This window comes from Canis lupus, chromosome 4 (genome assembly GCF_048164855.1).
Source record: "Canis lupus baileyi chromosome 4, mCanLup2.hap1, whole genome shotgun sequence".
Classification (NCBI taxonomy): domain Eukaryota; kingdom Metazoa; phylum Chordata; class Mammalia; order Carnivora; family Canidae; genus Canis; species Canis lupus.
The window spans coordinates 5674252-5688379 of NC_132841.1; the positions used below are offsets into that span (position 1 = coordinate 5674252).

Consider the following 14128-nt stretch of genomic DNA (forward strand, 5'->3'; position numbering starts at 1 on the left):
TGAATATTTAAATTGAACACATTTTTAAAATTCCAATATCTATGTGGCTGCTGCTTTCAAAAGGTTCAGAAGGTTTGTATTGTTAATTTTGCCATTACTGCTTAGTGTTGTCTTCTGTGTTCCATGCTAAGCTCCTTGTGGGAAGGAGCCATGTTGTATTCATTCCTAAATACTCAGTGCCTAGTACACAATCTGTCACATAAATAGTACCTAAGAAGTATTTATCAAATGAATAAGCCCTCATGCATACTTTCAGTCACAGAGTTTTCATATAATTTTTTTACTTTAGGGATCCAGCTCCTTTATTTTATACAGGTCAGGGAGCAGACATCAGTTAAATGAGTTGCTCATGCTTCTGTTCTTTCATGTTTGTTCCATTAGTTGAATATTAGATGATTTCAATAGAGGTATTCTCAAGTACACCAAATATATACTTTCAAAATATTTTCCTCAATACTTTTAGTTAAATACCTGATGAGATACTTGTCTAGATTTCATGCATTCCCGACAGTGCATTAATTGATCATTGAAAAATATAGTCTAATTACTATCAGACTTAATTTTCTAAATCAGTATTTGTTTTAATTTTTGTTTCAATATTTGTTTTTCTTAGTTTTTCAATATTTGTTTTTAAATGGAAATATTTAGTTATCTTTTCATTGTGCCCTGGCAAACTATATTCCCTTTTGTCACAAAGAGGCCAATTACTTTCTTGTGATCGTGATTTTTAAAGATAACGTCCAATTAAAGGCAGCACAGTTTTTTTTCTTTTTTTTAAGATTTTATTTATTTATTCATGAGAGAGACACACACACACACACACACACACACACACACACACACACACGGAGGCAGAGACACAGGCAGGAGAAGCAGGCTCCACGCAGGGAGCCTGACATAGGACTCGATCCCAGGTCTCCAGGATCAGGCCCCAGGCTAAAGGCAGCACAGTTTTTATCAATAATCCAAACTACCTGGTTTTCTTCAGACATTCTCATAGAACTCTATTACTGCTTGAATCCAGAGTTACCAGTCATTTTGTTTGAAGGCCCACTGCTTAGCTTACATTTCTCTCCTAGCTCTCAGACAATGTGATCATAAACAAGACAACCAATAGGCCTGCTAGCTAACCTTGAAGAAGAATCTAGGTGTATTAAAATGATAAAAAGTGGTTTCTCTGAAGACCTGTTACCCTAAATACCTGTTAAGCTGTGTTCTTCCTATGCATTGAGAGACCTCATCAAAATACGTACTCTTGATTCCGTCTGTGGTACTTAAAGCAAAACCAAGAATATTGGAGAGCTGAGGGAAGGACAGCATTCTTGTGTATTTGAGGATGTCAGAAAATGACTGGAAACATTTTCAAATTAAAAAAGTATCGCATTTAGTTATTAAGATTCTTAATATTCTTTAAGAATGTATTTTGAGGGCAGTCCAAGTGGCTCAGCGGTTTGGTGCCGCCTTCCACCCGGGGCATGATCCTGGAGACCCAGGATCAAGTCCCACGTTGGGCTCCCTGCATGGAGTATGCTTCTCCCTCTGCCTGTGTCTCTGCCTCTCTCTTTCTCTGCGTCTCGCATGAATAAATAAATTAAAAACAAAACAAAATAAAAGAATGTATTTTGAGGCATGAATGGATATCTTACTTTGATATCGTACTCTAAGGAGAAATTGAGAACTATTTTATCGTCTTCTGTTTCTTAGCTGCAATTTTCTGCTTTTTGCCACTTCCAGTAGTTTCCATTTTTATGATATCCAAGATATTTGAATTTGAGCTGAATTTTCTCATTTTTTATCTTCATTGATTATTTTCTTTTATGCCTGTAGTAAATGTATAGTTTCTTTTTAAATATATATTAAGTATACTGTATTAAAAGACAAAGTTTATATAGAATGAGCAGCATCAACTTCTTGTAGTTCTGAACTAGATTCATTTCATTCAAGTGTTAATTCTTGGTATTTCATAGGGAGTCAGAGATCTTGACCTACTAATACTGTCTCCTTTATTTAAATTAACTGGCACTATTAAAGTCAAAATTAAATTGGCCTACCCCTTTTACATAAGTTGGTATCTGTAGGAAATGTAGTGGGGGGGGGGCGTTTGGCACCAGTTTTTTTCTCCATATGAACTTATGTGTCTCTCCTTTGTGTTCTTTGAATGTATTCTATCAAGAAAATGGAACACTTGCATGATACTCTGAGTAATTACATAAAGGAAAAGAACATTTCTTATTTTTAAAATATGATGATCAGGGCAACCCAGGTGGCTCAGTGGTTTAGCGCCTCCTTCAGCCCAGGGTGTGATCCTGGAGACCCGGGATCGAGTCCCACTTCGGGCTTCCTGCACAGAGCCTGCTTCTCCCTCTGCCTGTGTCTCTGACTCTCTTTCTCTGTGTCTCTCATGAATAAATAAATAAATAAATCTTTTAAAAAATAAAAGATGATGATCAGTTACAGTTCTGTTTATTCTCTAATCTTTTTTCTTTTTTTTTTTTTTAAGATTAATCAGACAAAGTGCTATGTAGAATCTCATTAAATTTTGAAATATTTGTCTGGGCTAACGTTTGTGTCCATGATCTCAACTTCTATTTGGTAAGGGCATTTATAATTTAAAAGGGCTCCCTTAACCAAAATTCTCACATTATTTTCAGTTCTCCCTCATCATAGGTTGTGCATTTATATCTTTTAAAATTTTTTTTAGACTTTATTGATTTATTATTTGACAAGAGGAAGGGAATAAAAGAGAGCACAAGCAGGCAGAGCAGCTGGCAGAAGGAGAGGGAGAAGCATACTCCTTGCTGAACAGGAAGCCTGACTTGGGGCTCAATCCCAGGACACTGGGATCATTGACCTAAGCCAAAGGCAGACCCTTAACCAACTGAGCCCCCCAGGTGCTGTGGTTGTGCACTTTGAAGGTGGCTTTTCCAGTTGCTGATCTATAATTCTTCTCTGTGCTTACTCTGAATGGAACCTGCCATGCCCTCTGTCATTATGCTGATACTGACCAGAATGTTTTAAGAGGCAGTTCCTTTCTCTACCTTCCATTTTTCTCTAACTCCCTACCTGGTGCTGTTTTTGGCAAGCCTATTGCTTGCAAAGTCAGTTTACTTTCATGGTTTGGTTTTCTTAATCTGCGAAATAAATTCATTGATAGGTTTTTAAGGCATTTTCTAGTTCTAAAGGCTATTAATTATAATAACAATAATATTGTGTTACTACATTTTATAAAAATAGGGAATACATTTGATGGAGAAAAGAAAAAAATTTAAGTAGTGTCAGAACAGGGGAATGCCTGAACAAACACACACTGAGAAAGTAGAACAGAAAGAGGCAACTAATAAAAGAGTAATAATATTAGCTAATACTTAGAGGACTATAAGTTACCATGTAATTACTTCAATAGGAAACATATCTAGGGACACCTGGGTGGCTCAGTGGTTAAGTGTCTGCCTTTGGCTCAGGTTGTGATCCCAGAGTCCTGGGATTGAGTCCTGCATCAGACTCCCCACAGGGAGTCTGCTTCTCCTTCTGCCTATGTCTCTGTCTCTCTCTGTGCCTCTCATGAATAAATAAAAATATATTTTAAAAAAAAGAAACATATCTAAATGATTGTCCAAGGCATCTCCTAAAACCATACAGAATATTATTTTAAAACAAAACTATCATCCAGAATAGTAAGATCAGGGATGCCTGGGTGGCTGGCTCAGTGGTTAAGCATCTGCCTTCGGCTCAGGGTGTGATTGCTGGGTCCCAGGATTGAGTCCCACATTGGGCTCCCTGTGGGGAACCTGCTTCTCCCTCTGCCAATGTCTCTGCCTCTTTCTGTGTGTTTCTCATGAATAGATAAATAAAATCTTTTTAAAAATGCAGTAAGACCATAGTGTTTAATTACTACTATTCAGATATTTTAGAATTGTGTAGTTCATTTCATCTAATTCCAGAATTTGCCTTTTTTTCTTTTCTGTCTGTTCCAACGCTTTCCACATCCATACTCACTACTTTAAGTTCTTCCAATAGCCAGTCTTCTTTTAGAAAATAATTACCAGTTGGCATCTGTACACTGTTGGAACTCAGGCAGTGGGCATCAGCCTGTACCAGGCAATAGCTGTTACTGATGTGTATGTTTCTTCTACCTTCTTCTGAAGAAAATTTAACATTTATTCTGAGTCTTAAGTCTTCCTCCGTCACAGTGGACATTTTAACTATGGAGGCAGATGTATTCTTTGCTTGTTTGATGTAATTGGTGTTCCATGTAAAATAAATATATAACATCGTGGTAGTGATCTTAAGTTAAAGCTACTATTTTGCCCTAATTTGAAATATAATTCATGTCAAAAACCCAAGTTGAATAGTAAAAATGTCTGATATTATAAAACTAACTACACAACAGATAGTCTTCATTTAAGAAAGGTTAAAAATAATATATCCTTGTTTAGTTAAGTTGTTGTTATATATAACCATCATGAACTATCTTCAGTTATCTCTAAGTAGTTAGAAAGCTTCTTTTGTTTTCTTTTAAACAAAGTATATAGCATTGACTTCCATAACTATATGCAAATAAGAGCAGCTTCTAGTTTACATTCAACTTTGTGGAGGGCAGAAATATTTTCTGTTCATTTTCCACCTTCACCCCAATTTTGGAAGGAACTGAATTGCTTTCATCTCAAGCATAATGCAATTTTTAGTATTCATAGGAAAGTGAAAAGTACTGTAAATATTTAGATAGGTGTTACTGTGCCAGTATAAATACCAAAAGGGGTATGTTTAGTAGAATAATATTTGTTTTAGAAGTTTTCAAAGTACTTAATCATATGTTTGATTCTCAAAAACTGTATGTGATATGCAGTCTTATTTTTTTATTTTACTTTTTAAAATAGTCTTATTTGGGACACCTGGGTGGCTCAGTGGTTGAGCGCCTGCCTTTGGCCCAGGGTGTGACCCTGGAGTCTCGGGATTGAGTCCCACATCAGGCTCCCTGCAGGGATCCTGCTTCTTCCTCTCCCTGTGTCTCTGCCTCTCTCTCTCTGTGTGTCTCTCATGAATAAATAAATAAAATCTTTAAAAAAATAAATAAAATAGTCTTATTTATGCAGAATACACTAAATCTGATGTTGAGAATGGCTTAACCAGAGCCACATAACTAGCCTGCAGGGATTATGTGAAGACTTTCCTAGAACGCATTGCATTCTTTCTCATTCTTTTTACTTATCACTGTGGCCCCCACAGTTTACTATCAGCAGCTTCCAGCAGATAGACATAATCCTTTGCCTGAGGGGTGTGCCCTCAGCTTTATTGCAGCTAGTAGTTTACACCAGCCAGTAGAATTTATCTGGGAGTGGTTACAGACATACTTTCCAGGCCTACCCTAGAGCCAGAATATAATGTATTCGTCAGGTAATGACCCAAGTCATTTACTTCCTGACTTAGGACCTTTATTACTTCATTTAGTACCTCAAATAATGAGGACATTTTAATTTAAAAGCTCATTTTCAATTGTTCCGTGTTCTGGAGTTAAAAATGTCAGGTAGTTTTCCATTTTCCACAGTAATTGTATATAACTTTTGAACATAAAAAGAGGTTAATTCATTTTTAATGTTTCTTCTTTTTAGCTGAATTTTTATAAAAATAAACTGCCATTCTGTTTTGCTTTAAACAAATAGCTTTATTGCAGTCAGTAGTAAGTTGCACCCTATGAAATGCGCACAGACTGTCAGCATTTTGGAAAGGCCATCAGAGTCAGAGCTGTTGACTCTTAGCTGTCTGTATATGTAGGAAGCACCTCAGAATACTGAAAAATTTGGCAGAGTCAAGCTTTCCTACTATTTTATAAGAAGGTGTTTTTTATTTCAATTGATTTTTGCATTGTTTGTAAGTTATAATATGCTGTCGTATCACAATGTCATTTAAAATTAGAGCGTATTTCCTTAGCTTCCTGATGAGTCTAGAAAAAAAAAACCAACTGTCTCACTTGCTGCTTAAAAGAAAACAAAACAGAAAAAGCCAGAATATATTGTGGTTTCTTTATAATACAATTTGGTTTTTCTGGTATAGCAGAGTAAGGAGTGCTAGTTTAGATGTCAAGAGATCTTTCTTTTTGGTCTTGGCTCAGCCAGAAGCTGACATTATGTCAGCAGATCACTTTATCTCTCTTTTTGGGCCTTGGTAGTTATATTCATCAAACCAGGAAGTTGAACTAAATGGTCTCCAAGGTCTTTTCCTATTCTAAAATGTTACAATTCTATTTACGAATTTTTCTTAAATATGGCATAGTTACTTCTGTGATATTTTGTGTATTTATATTAATTTCCTTTAATTTTAGGTATGATGAATGGATTAAAGCAGATAAAATAGTAAGACCTGCTGATAAAAATGTGCCAAAGATAAAACATCGGAAGAAAATAAAGGTAAGTACTTATTTTGCTATATCATAGCTTTTAATCAAAGAACTTTTCCTCGAAAATGATGTATTAAGTGTGTGTGCATGAATATTAGTAGAGATGGAAATACTCTCAGAACAGCGAATTTATCAAATGCTAGATTTGGGTATAGTTAATATTGTCAGCTTTTGGGAAAGATCTTTTAAAACAAGACTAAGTGATCTTTGAGGGTTTTTTAGTCCTAACATTGGGTAAGACCATCCAGACAGATTTCATTTAGTTATTTCAGTCCTTTTTTGCCCCTTTCCTCTCCAGTGAGGAATCATTAAATAGTGTGTCTAGGAGCCTGGCTTAGTGTAATGGCTGTAAACTATTCAAAGGAAGAGGAAGACGTATCTGAACGCAGAGGAGAGCCTGTCTGCACCTCCTCTGTTTCTTTTCATCTTTGTCTGACTCTGTTGGCAGGAGCTTAGAACATGTTCACAGGACCACATTAGCCCCACCATCGATGGGTACTGTGGGAATCTATTAATGAGCTTGTTTGGAAATTAATGCTACTGCTGTGTATGATAGAATTACTCTTGTTTATTCTAAGACTAAATCTTTTAACTTTTATTAGAAAGTCAACCAGTCACTAGGTTTTAAAATATTTTTTTATCTTTTTAATGGCTTTTTTAATCCTTTGAATGATATCTATAGTTGAGGTGTTTAGTAGTTCTTTTGAAATTCAATTTCCTGTATTCCCAGTGAGGAACTGTTTACTTTCCTGCTGGTGGTCCCAAATAGTGCAGACTTTTCCCCCAGAATGGTGGTTCTTTTCTCACTGTAAAATCAAATCTGTTCTTCAAGTTTCAGTGTAACAACCTGGTAGCTTCTCAAACCCCTTTTAGCTTCACTCTTGGTCTTTATTGGGAAGTATGGAAATTACGGCATTATTTTTAGCTATTGGAAAAGTTGTGAGTGGTGTTAAAAAAAGCCAGTGTCTATACACAGCAAGTTTTAGGAGGAGTATTGCTTAGGTAGAAGAGGGGGTGTAGAGATGGGAGAAGTGGTATTAGAATATTCCCTAGAGAGATTTTTTTGTAAATATTTATTCTCAGTTTAGTTCTTGGCCTCTCCCAGGGCATATTACAATTCCTGGTCTTTGGGGAAAAGGCATGTAAATTTTGGAAAATGCTTCCTAGATAATATTTTGATATTGCACCCCTTTCCCTCTCATCTTTCTTCTGATAGCCATTAAAAGCCATATTTGAAATGAATGAATGAATGAATGAATGCAAGCAAGCCATATTTGAATTTTGAGTGGGGTGGACCTTTTCTGCTCTCAGAATACATGATACATTATAATCTCTGGAATAAAATAATGAAGTAGTGAAAAGGCTGGTAATGGTACAAAAATAGGAACAGCACTAATTATTGATAGGCTATGGTTGTCTACCTGCACATAAGGCTTTTCAGTGCATTCTGAGAATTAAACCCAGATGTCTTAAATAGGTGACTCTTGCACTTGAGCATGTATCAGTCACCTGGAGGACTTGTTGAAACTCTGAAGGCTTGGCTTCATCCCCAGCATTTCTTATTCACTAGATCTGAGGCTGGTTCCAGGAGTTTACATTTCTAACATATTCCCAGAAGGTCCAGGGCCACACATGGAGAACCTTTACCCTAAAGCGTCTGTAATATGTAATGAATTATCTTCTGTGCATCCAGAGTGATGATGGTGATGTACCATCTTTGGGAGAAGTGTGAAAATAGTCACTGAGATTCTAGTCTGTCTCTATAATAGGATGTCAGAGTTGTTTACTGCTCCATCATGCTCTACATCATCATTTAGGAAGCTTGTCTAGGGATCCCTGGGTGGCACAGCGGTTTGGCGCCTGCCTTTGGCCCAGGGCGCGATCCTGGAGACCCAGGATCAAATCCCACGTCGGGCTCCCGGTGCATGGAGCCTGCTTCTCCCTCTGCCTGTGTCTCTGTCTCTCTCTCTCTTTCTGTGACTATCATAAATAAATAAAAAATTAAAAAAAAAAAAGAAGCTTGTCTAAATGATTTTTCCCATAAATTATTTTCAAAACAGATTCAAAAAACAATTTCCAGAAGTATTTTAGTTAGCCTCTCCTCATCTTATTGGTAAACAGACAGTTCTTTACTAGAAATGGTAATTTACCACTGAGGCAAGAAAGTTGTCTCCAACTTCGCTTTACAAGAGATCATTTGTTTAGAGTTACTCCTCATTGCCAGCTAAATGAAGATGTTTAGAATTTTGTCATTCCCAACCCACATTTTATATTGAAAATGTTACACGTTTTGAAACTACCAGGTTGAAATTATTTTCTTAAATATTTTATTTATTTATTTGACAGAGCACACACAGCAGGGGGAGTGGCAGGCAGAGGGAGAGGGAGAAGCAAGCTCCCCACTGTGCAGGGAGCCCAATGTGGGGCTCCATCCCAGGACCCAAGATCATGACCTGAGCTGAAGGCAGATGCTCAACTTGCTAAGCCACCCAGGCGCCCCTGAAATTGTTTTTTTAATGAATATTTAAGCCTTAGGGATTTAATTTTGAAGAGTTTGTAATGCCAATTATTAGCAGTATGAGGTTGGTTAGTCTCAATTGCTTATGGGATTACTAATTTAACTCCACTATTAAAATTTAAATATTAAACAAAAAACATTTTGCTCACTTGTAGTAATTGTTAAAAACTTTGGGAAAGGGACACCTGGGTGGCTCAGTGGTTGAGTGTCTGCCTTTGGCTCAGGTCGTGATCCCAGGGTCCTGGGATCGAGTCCCACATTGGGCTCACTGCAGGGAGCTTGCTTCTGTCTCTGCTTCTCTCTCTCTGTGTCTCGTGAATGAATGAATGTATGATCCTTAAGAAAAAAAAAGAAAAAAAAAAACAACTTTGGGAAACCATCTCTGTGTTTTGTTTTGTTTTTTAAGATTTTATTCATTTATTCATGAGAGAGAGAGAGAGGCAGAGACATAGGGAGACGGAGAAGCAGGCTCCATGCAGGGAGTCCATTGTGGGACTCCATCCCGGGACTCCGGGATCATGCCCTGAGCCAAAGGCAGAATCTCAACTGCTGAGCCACCCAGGTGTCCCACTGTCTCTGTTTATGAAGAGCTTCTTATATTCTTTCTTTTCATATTGTTTAATAATATATAATACAGCTTTGAATTTAAAATGAGTATTAACATTGTTACTAATAAATGCCTCATAATAACTCATGGTTAATGTGAGATACTTTTTTTTTCTTAACCTAGAATAAATTAGACAAAGAAAAAGACAAAGATGAAAAATACTCTCCTAAAAACTGTAAACTTCGGCGCTTGTCAAAACCACCTTTCCAGACAAATCCATCTCCTGAAATGGTATCCAAACTGGATCTTACCGATGCCAAAAACTCTGATACAGCTCATATTAAATCCATAGAAATTACTTCTATCCTTAATGGACTTCAAGGTAAACATAATAAATAGCCTATTGCATACAATATGTGTTTTTCATTGTTAAAAATCAAGTTCTATAAAGGCAATTCACTGTTTTTTAATTGGGCCAAAATTTTATTGTCTGTTGTTACTTAAAATCAGCCATTGATTGAGGCTTGAAAATATTTCTATTATTAGTGGATCTAAAAGCTTCATTAAATTTTAGTTATGATTTATTATTCACACCCTATAGTATTGTACTGTGGGTTTTTCAGGTACTATCTTTTTCCATTGCCAGTTAAAGCATGGTTTCTGTTATGCAATATTAGACTTACACAGCTATACTGAATTTTTGGTAAAGAATACTAAACTTTGCTTATCTCTATTACATCTATTATGATCTCTTTTATGATGGCATTATTGCTTAATATTTAAGGCAGAATGAGGTATAACTATCAAATAATAAAAATGAGGAAGACTGGAGAGGAGATTTAATAAATTTGACAATCAGGGGAAGGGGGAAATACGACCTATCAAATGAAGTATGTATCTTCATAAAAATATTTTACATTTCTCAATACTTAATTATTTGGATTTTTACTCACTTAGAATGTGACAGAAATTGTTTTGTGTCTCTTAATTCAGATGGTTACTTGCATGAACTAATTTTTTAAACCAAATGCTGTGAGTATTCTAAAGTTCAGTCTTTATAATTCTAATATGTCAGACATCTAGGCAGTATATGAAAAAATATATATAATTTAAAGAATAATATGAACATTGGTATGTCTACCATAGTGATGAACAAACAATATTTACTTAAAAGAATTTTGCATTTCTGTTCCAGAAGTAATTAATATCCTGATTTTAGTGCAATCATCCCTTTACTTTTCATTATAATTAAACATATGTATATATATTAAACATAAATATATATTTCTAAAGAGCATATTGTTTAGTTTTGTTAAAACTGAGTAGCAAGCATAAGCCTTGCTGTGTAAGAAAAGGTAATATTTCCACTCAGATGAAGGTTCCCTGAGAATGTTGCCTGAATAGAGTCTGTAGGCCATATTCTAATTTCACATTCAGCTTCTCTCAGAGTTTGCAAAAGCCTCTCTAAGGTACTTCAGTGGGGAGGGTCATAAAGGAGTTCTGGGAAGCACTGGGGCTTACCAAATCAGAAACTCGGATGTAGTATAGTGGATGATGAACAGGAGTATGGGAGTAGTAAGCTGCTGTTTTCTGATTCTAGGTTTACCAAATAATACCTCTAGCTTTCTAGGTCAAAGCAAAATGTTTCTGCTGGGTAAAATGATGTAGTCAGCTGATCGGGATAACACTTGGCAAGACTTGGAGGGGAGAGTTGGAATTTCATCAACACGTTGTTAAAACAAGCTAAACCTATTTAAACTCCTTCAGATTGTGTGGGGGCAGCAGGTATCTTGTGATACAGCACAGCAGTGATAGCAGTCCTTTGTATTACTTTCTTTGGAAATAACTCTGTGGTATGTGCTAGTATGGACTGATTTCCTTCTGCATCTGGTGCACAGATATCTTCCTGAGGAGATCCCATTCTAGGAATCACTCTTCAGAGTACTACTTGGAAGTCCTTTTGGCATCTCCTGTCTTTTTTTACCTTCCTTGGCGTACTCATTGTGGTGGAACATTTTCTCTAGTAATTTTTTAAGAACAAATGAGTGAGAAGGAAAGATTTTTAGAGATTGTGTGTGTCTGAGAATATCATCCTGTGTATGGTTTTGCATGTTTTACCTAGATAGAATGTTTTCCTTTAGTATTTTACTGGTATTGTTCAGTTGTCTTTTTTTTCTTCTAACATCGTTTCTGTAAAATCCAGAGCTCTTCCAATTCCTCATTCTTCCTGTGCGACTTTTATTTCTTAATGTTTTTTTTTTTTTCTTTTCCCTCTCTTTGGAATCTTGAATCTTTGTGTCTAATGTCTTAAAATTTCACGGTGATTATGCCTTATGTTGATGTATTTTTTTTTTTATGTTGATGTATTTTTATCCACTGTCCTGTGTTCTTGTTAGATTCTTTTCATTCTACAAACTTGGACCTTTCTGTTTCAGCTGCTTTTCTTGAATTGTTTTGTTTTGTTTTACTTTATTTTTATTTTTATTTTTATTTTTTATTTATTTATGATAGTCACAGAGAGAGAGAGGCAGAGACACAGGCAGAGGGAGAAGCAGGCTCCATGCACCGGGAGCCCGATGTGGGACTCGATCCCAGGGCTCCAGGATCACGCCCTGGGCCAAAGGCAGGCGCCAAACTGCTGCGCCACCCAGGGATCCCTGAATTGTTTTGTTGATTATTCCCCTCCTCTGCCTTTTACTATTCTTTCTTGTTTGGGGTGTGTGTGTGTGTGTGTGTTTTCTTGACTAGTCATTATATCAATGTTGCACTTTTTTTTCCTAAGATTTTATTTATTTGAGAGAGAGTGAGAGAACACAAGTGGGGTGGGAGGTGGGCAGAGGCAGAGGGAGAAGCAGACTCTCTGCTGAGCAGGGAGCTTAATGTGGGGCTTAATCCTGGGACCCCGGGATCATGACTTGAGTCAAAGGCAGACGATTAACCAACTGAGCCACCCAAGTGCCCCCAATATTGTACTTTCTATTATATATTCTAATATATTTATCTTTTGGGGGTAGGCCTACTATTCATTCTTTTGTGTTTTTTCTTTGATTTCTTTTATTTTTAAAGATTTATTTATTTGAGAGAGTTTGTGAACACATGATCAGGGGGAGGGGTAAGGGAAGAGGGAGACAAGTAGGCTCCCTGTTGAGTGGGGAGCCCAATGTGGGGCTCCATCCCAGGACCCTGAGATCATGACCTGAGTCGGACACTTAACTGACTGCCCTTTTTCTCTGATTTCTTAGAAATTTTCTCAACTTTATCTTCTCATCCTTTTATTGACTATTAATTTACTGCTATAATGTTTGGTGACAGCTGTAATGTTTTTAATTTTCAAGAGTTCTTTATTTTCTGCATGCTCTCCTACTATTCTATTCTTTTAAGATGTGTACATTTTATCTTTCTCTCTTTGCTTTTTCCAAAGGATATTGTAATTTTTTGTTCTTCTTTTGCGTGGTTACTTACTTCCAGTTTGCTCTTTCCTGCCTTATTGTTTTGATCTCTTCCTTATTGAAGGACTTTTTCCTTGGCTGTCTTCTCCTGATTAGGAATCATGAGCACATGGTTGGGACAGGTCAACTTTGAGTTTCACTAGGATAATCTGGATGGGCCAATTTTTGGAGAGGACTACTGTCAGATCTTTAGGTTTTTTTCTTACACTAGTTGCATTCTAGAGAGAAGAGTCTTCTAGTCTTCACTAGAGGGTAAGAGAATGTCTTCTAGTGCTCTAGGATCCAGTTGAGAACTGGGAAAGTGAGGGGTGAAATTCTTAGCATTTTCTTTTTTAAGTAGGCTCCATACCCAGCCTGGAGCCCAAAATGGGGCTTGAACTCGTGGCCTTGAAGTCAAGACCTGAGCTGAGATCAAGAGTCAGACACTTAACTGACTGAGCCGCGTAGGTGCACCTTAGCATTTTTAATTCTCTGATCCTGCTGAGTACAGCATCACATCTGTACCTTGCCTTCAATAGTTCTTAGCATTGCCTAGGTCAGGAATCTTGAATTACCATCTTGAGAGAATAAACCTCCAGAAGAGTAGTCACCTAGCAAACTGCGGTGGATGTGAGGACCTAGGAATCTAAATTCTTGTCAAATAATGTTCACCTAATAATAATAATAATAATGTTCACCCAATGCTCCTTACATTAGGCTGACTCCTCTACTTTTCATTTTCATAGATACATGATATAGCCAATTATTATTGAATCTCTGGGTTTATTCTCAGCTCCATTCATTGCTGACTTGAGAAAAGAGTTGCCTTTCTTGAATCTGTTAACTCTGATTCATCTGCTTTCTGGCTTGTGCATCCTGTTGCTGTTCTCTCCTGTTTTTCCCTGTGTTTTTTCCTGTATTATTTCAGAAATAGTGTTAACATAGCATATGTATGATTGTGTATGTAATATATAAGTATTAGTATTATATATTAGTATAATAAATATATATCCTCAAACAACACACATATACATATACACGCATACACAATACAATATATTTATAAATGGGATCATTGACACTGCAAACCCAACCTTTTGGTGTGGGGCTTGGTATAGTATAACTGATAAATTTTTCCATGTCAGCACATTCATACTACAGGATAGCTGTATCATAATTTATATAATTAGTTCTTTTTTTTTTTTTTTTTAAGATTTTATTTATTCATGAGAGGCAGAGGG

The 14128-nt window shown here is 36.5% G+C and overlaps 1 protein-coding gene across 7 annotated transcripts in view; it reads left to right on the forward strand.

Moving 5' to 3' along the window:
• Window positions 1-14128, forward strand: part of ARID4B (AT-rich interaction domain 4B) — a 149762-nt gene that overhangs the window by 116715 nt on the left and 18919 nt on the right. For all 7 annotated transcript variants that reach the window (XR_012029280.1, XM_072822988.1, XM_072822990.1 and 4 more), the window contains 2 exons: window positions 6320-6404; window positions 9643-9841. Coding sequence is in view for 6 of the 7 variants with exons in the window: in XM_072822988.1 (XP_072679089.1) it covers window positions 6320-6404; window positions 9643-9841 (284 nt within the window). In the remaining variant the exon portion in view is untranslated. The remainder of the gene's footprint in view (window positions 1-6319; window positions 6405-9642; window positions 9842-14128) is intronic.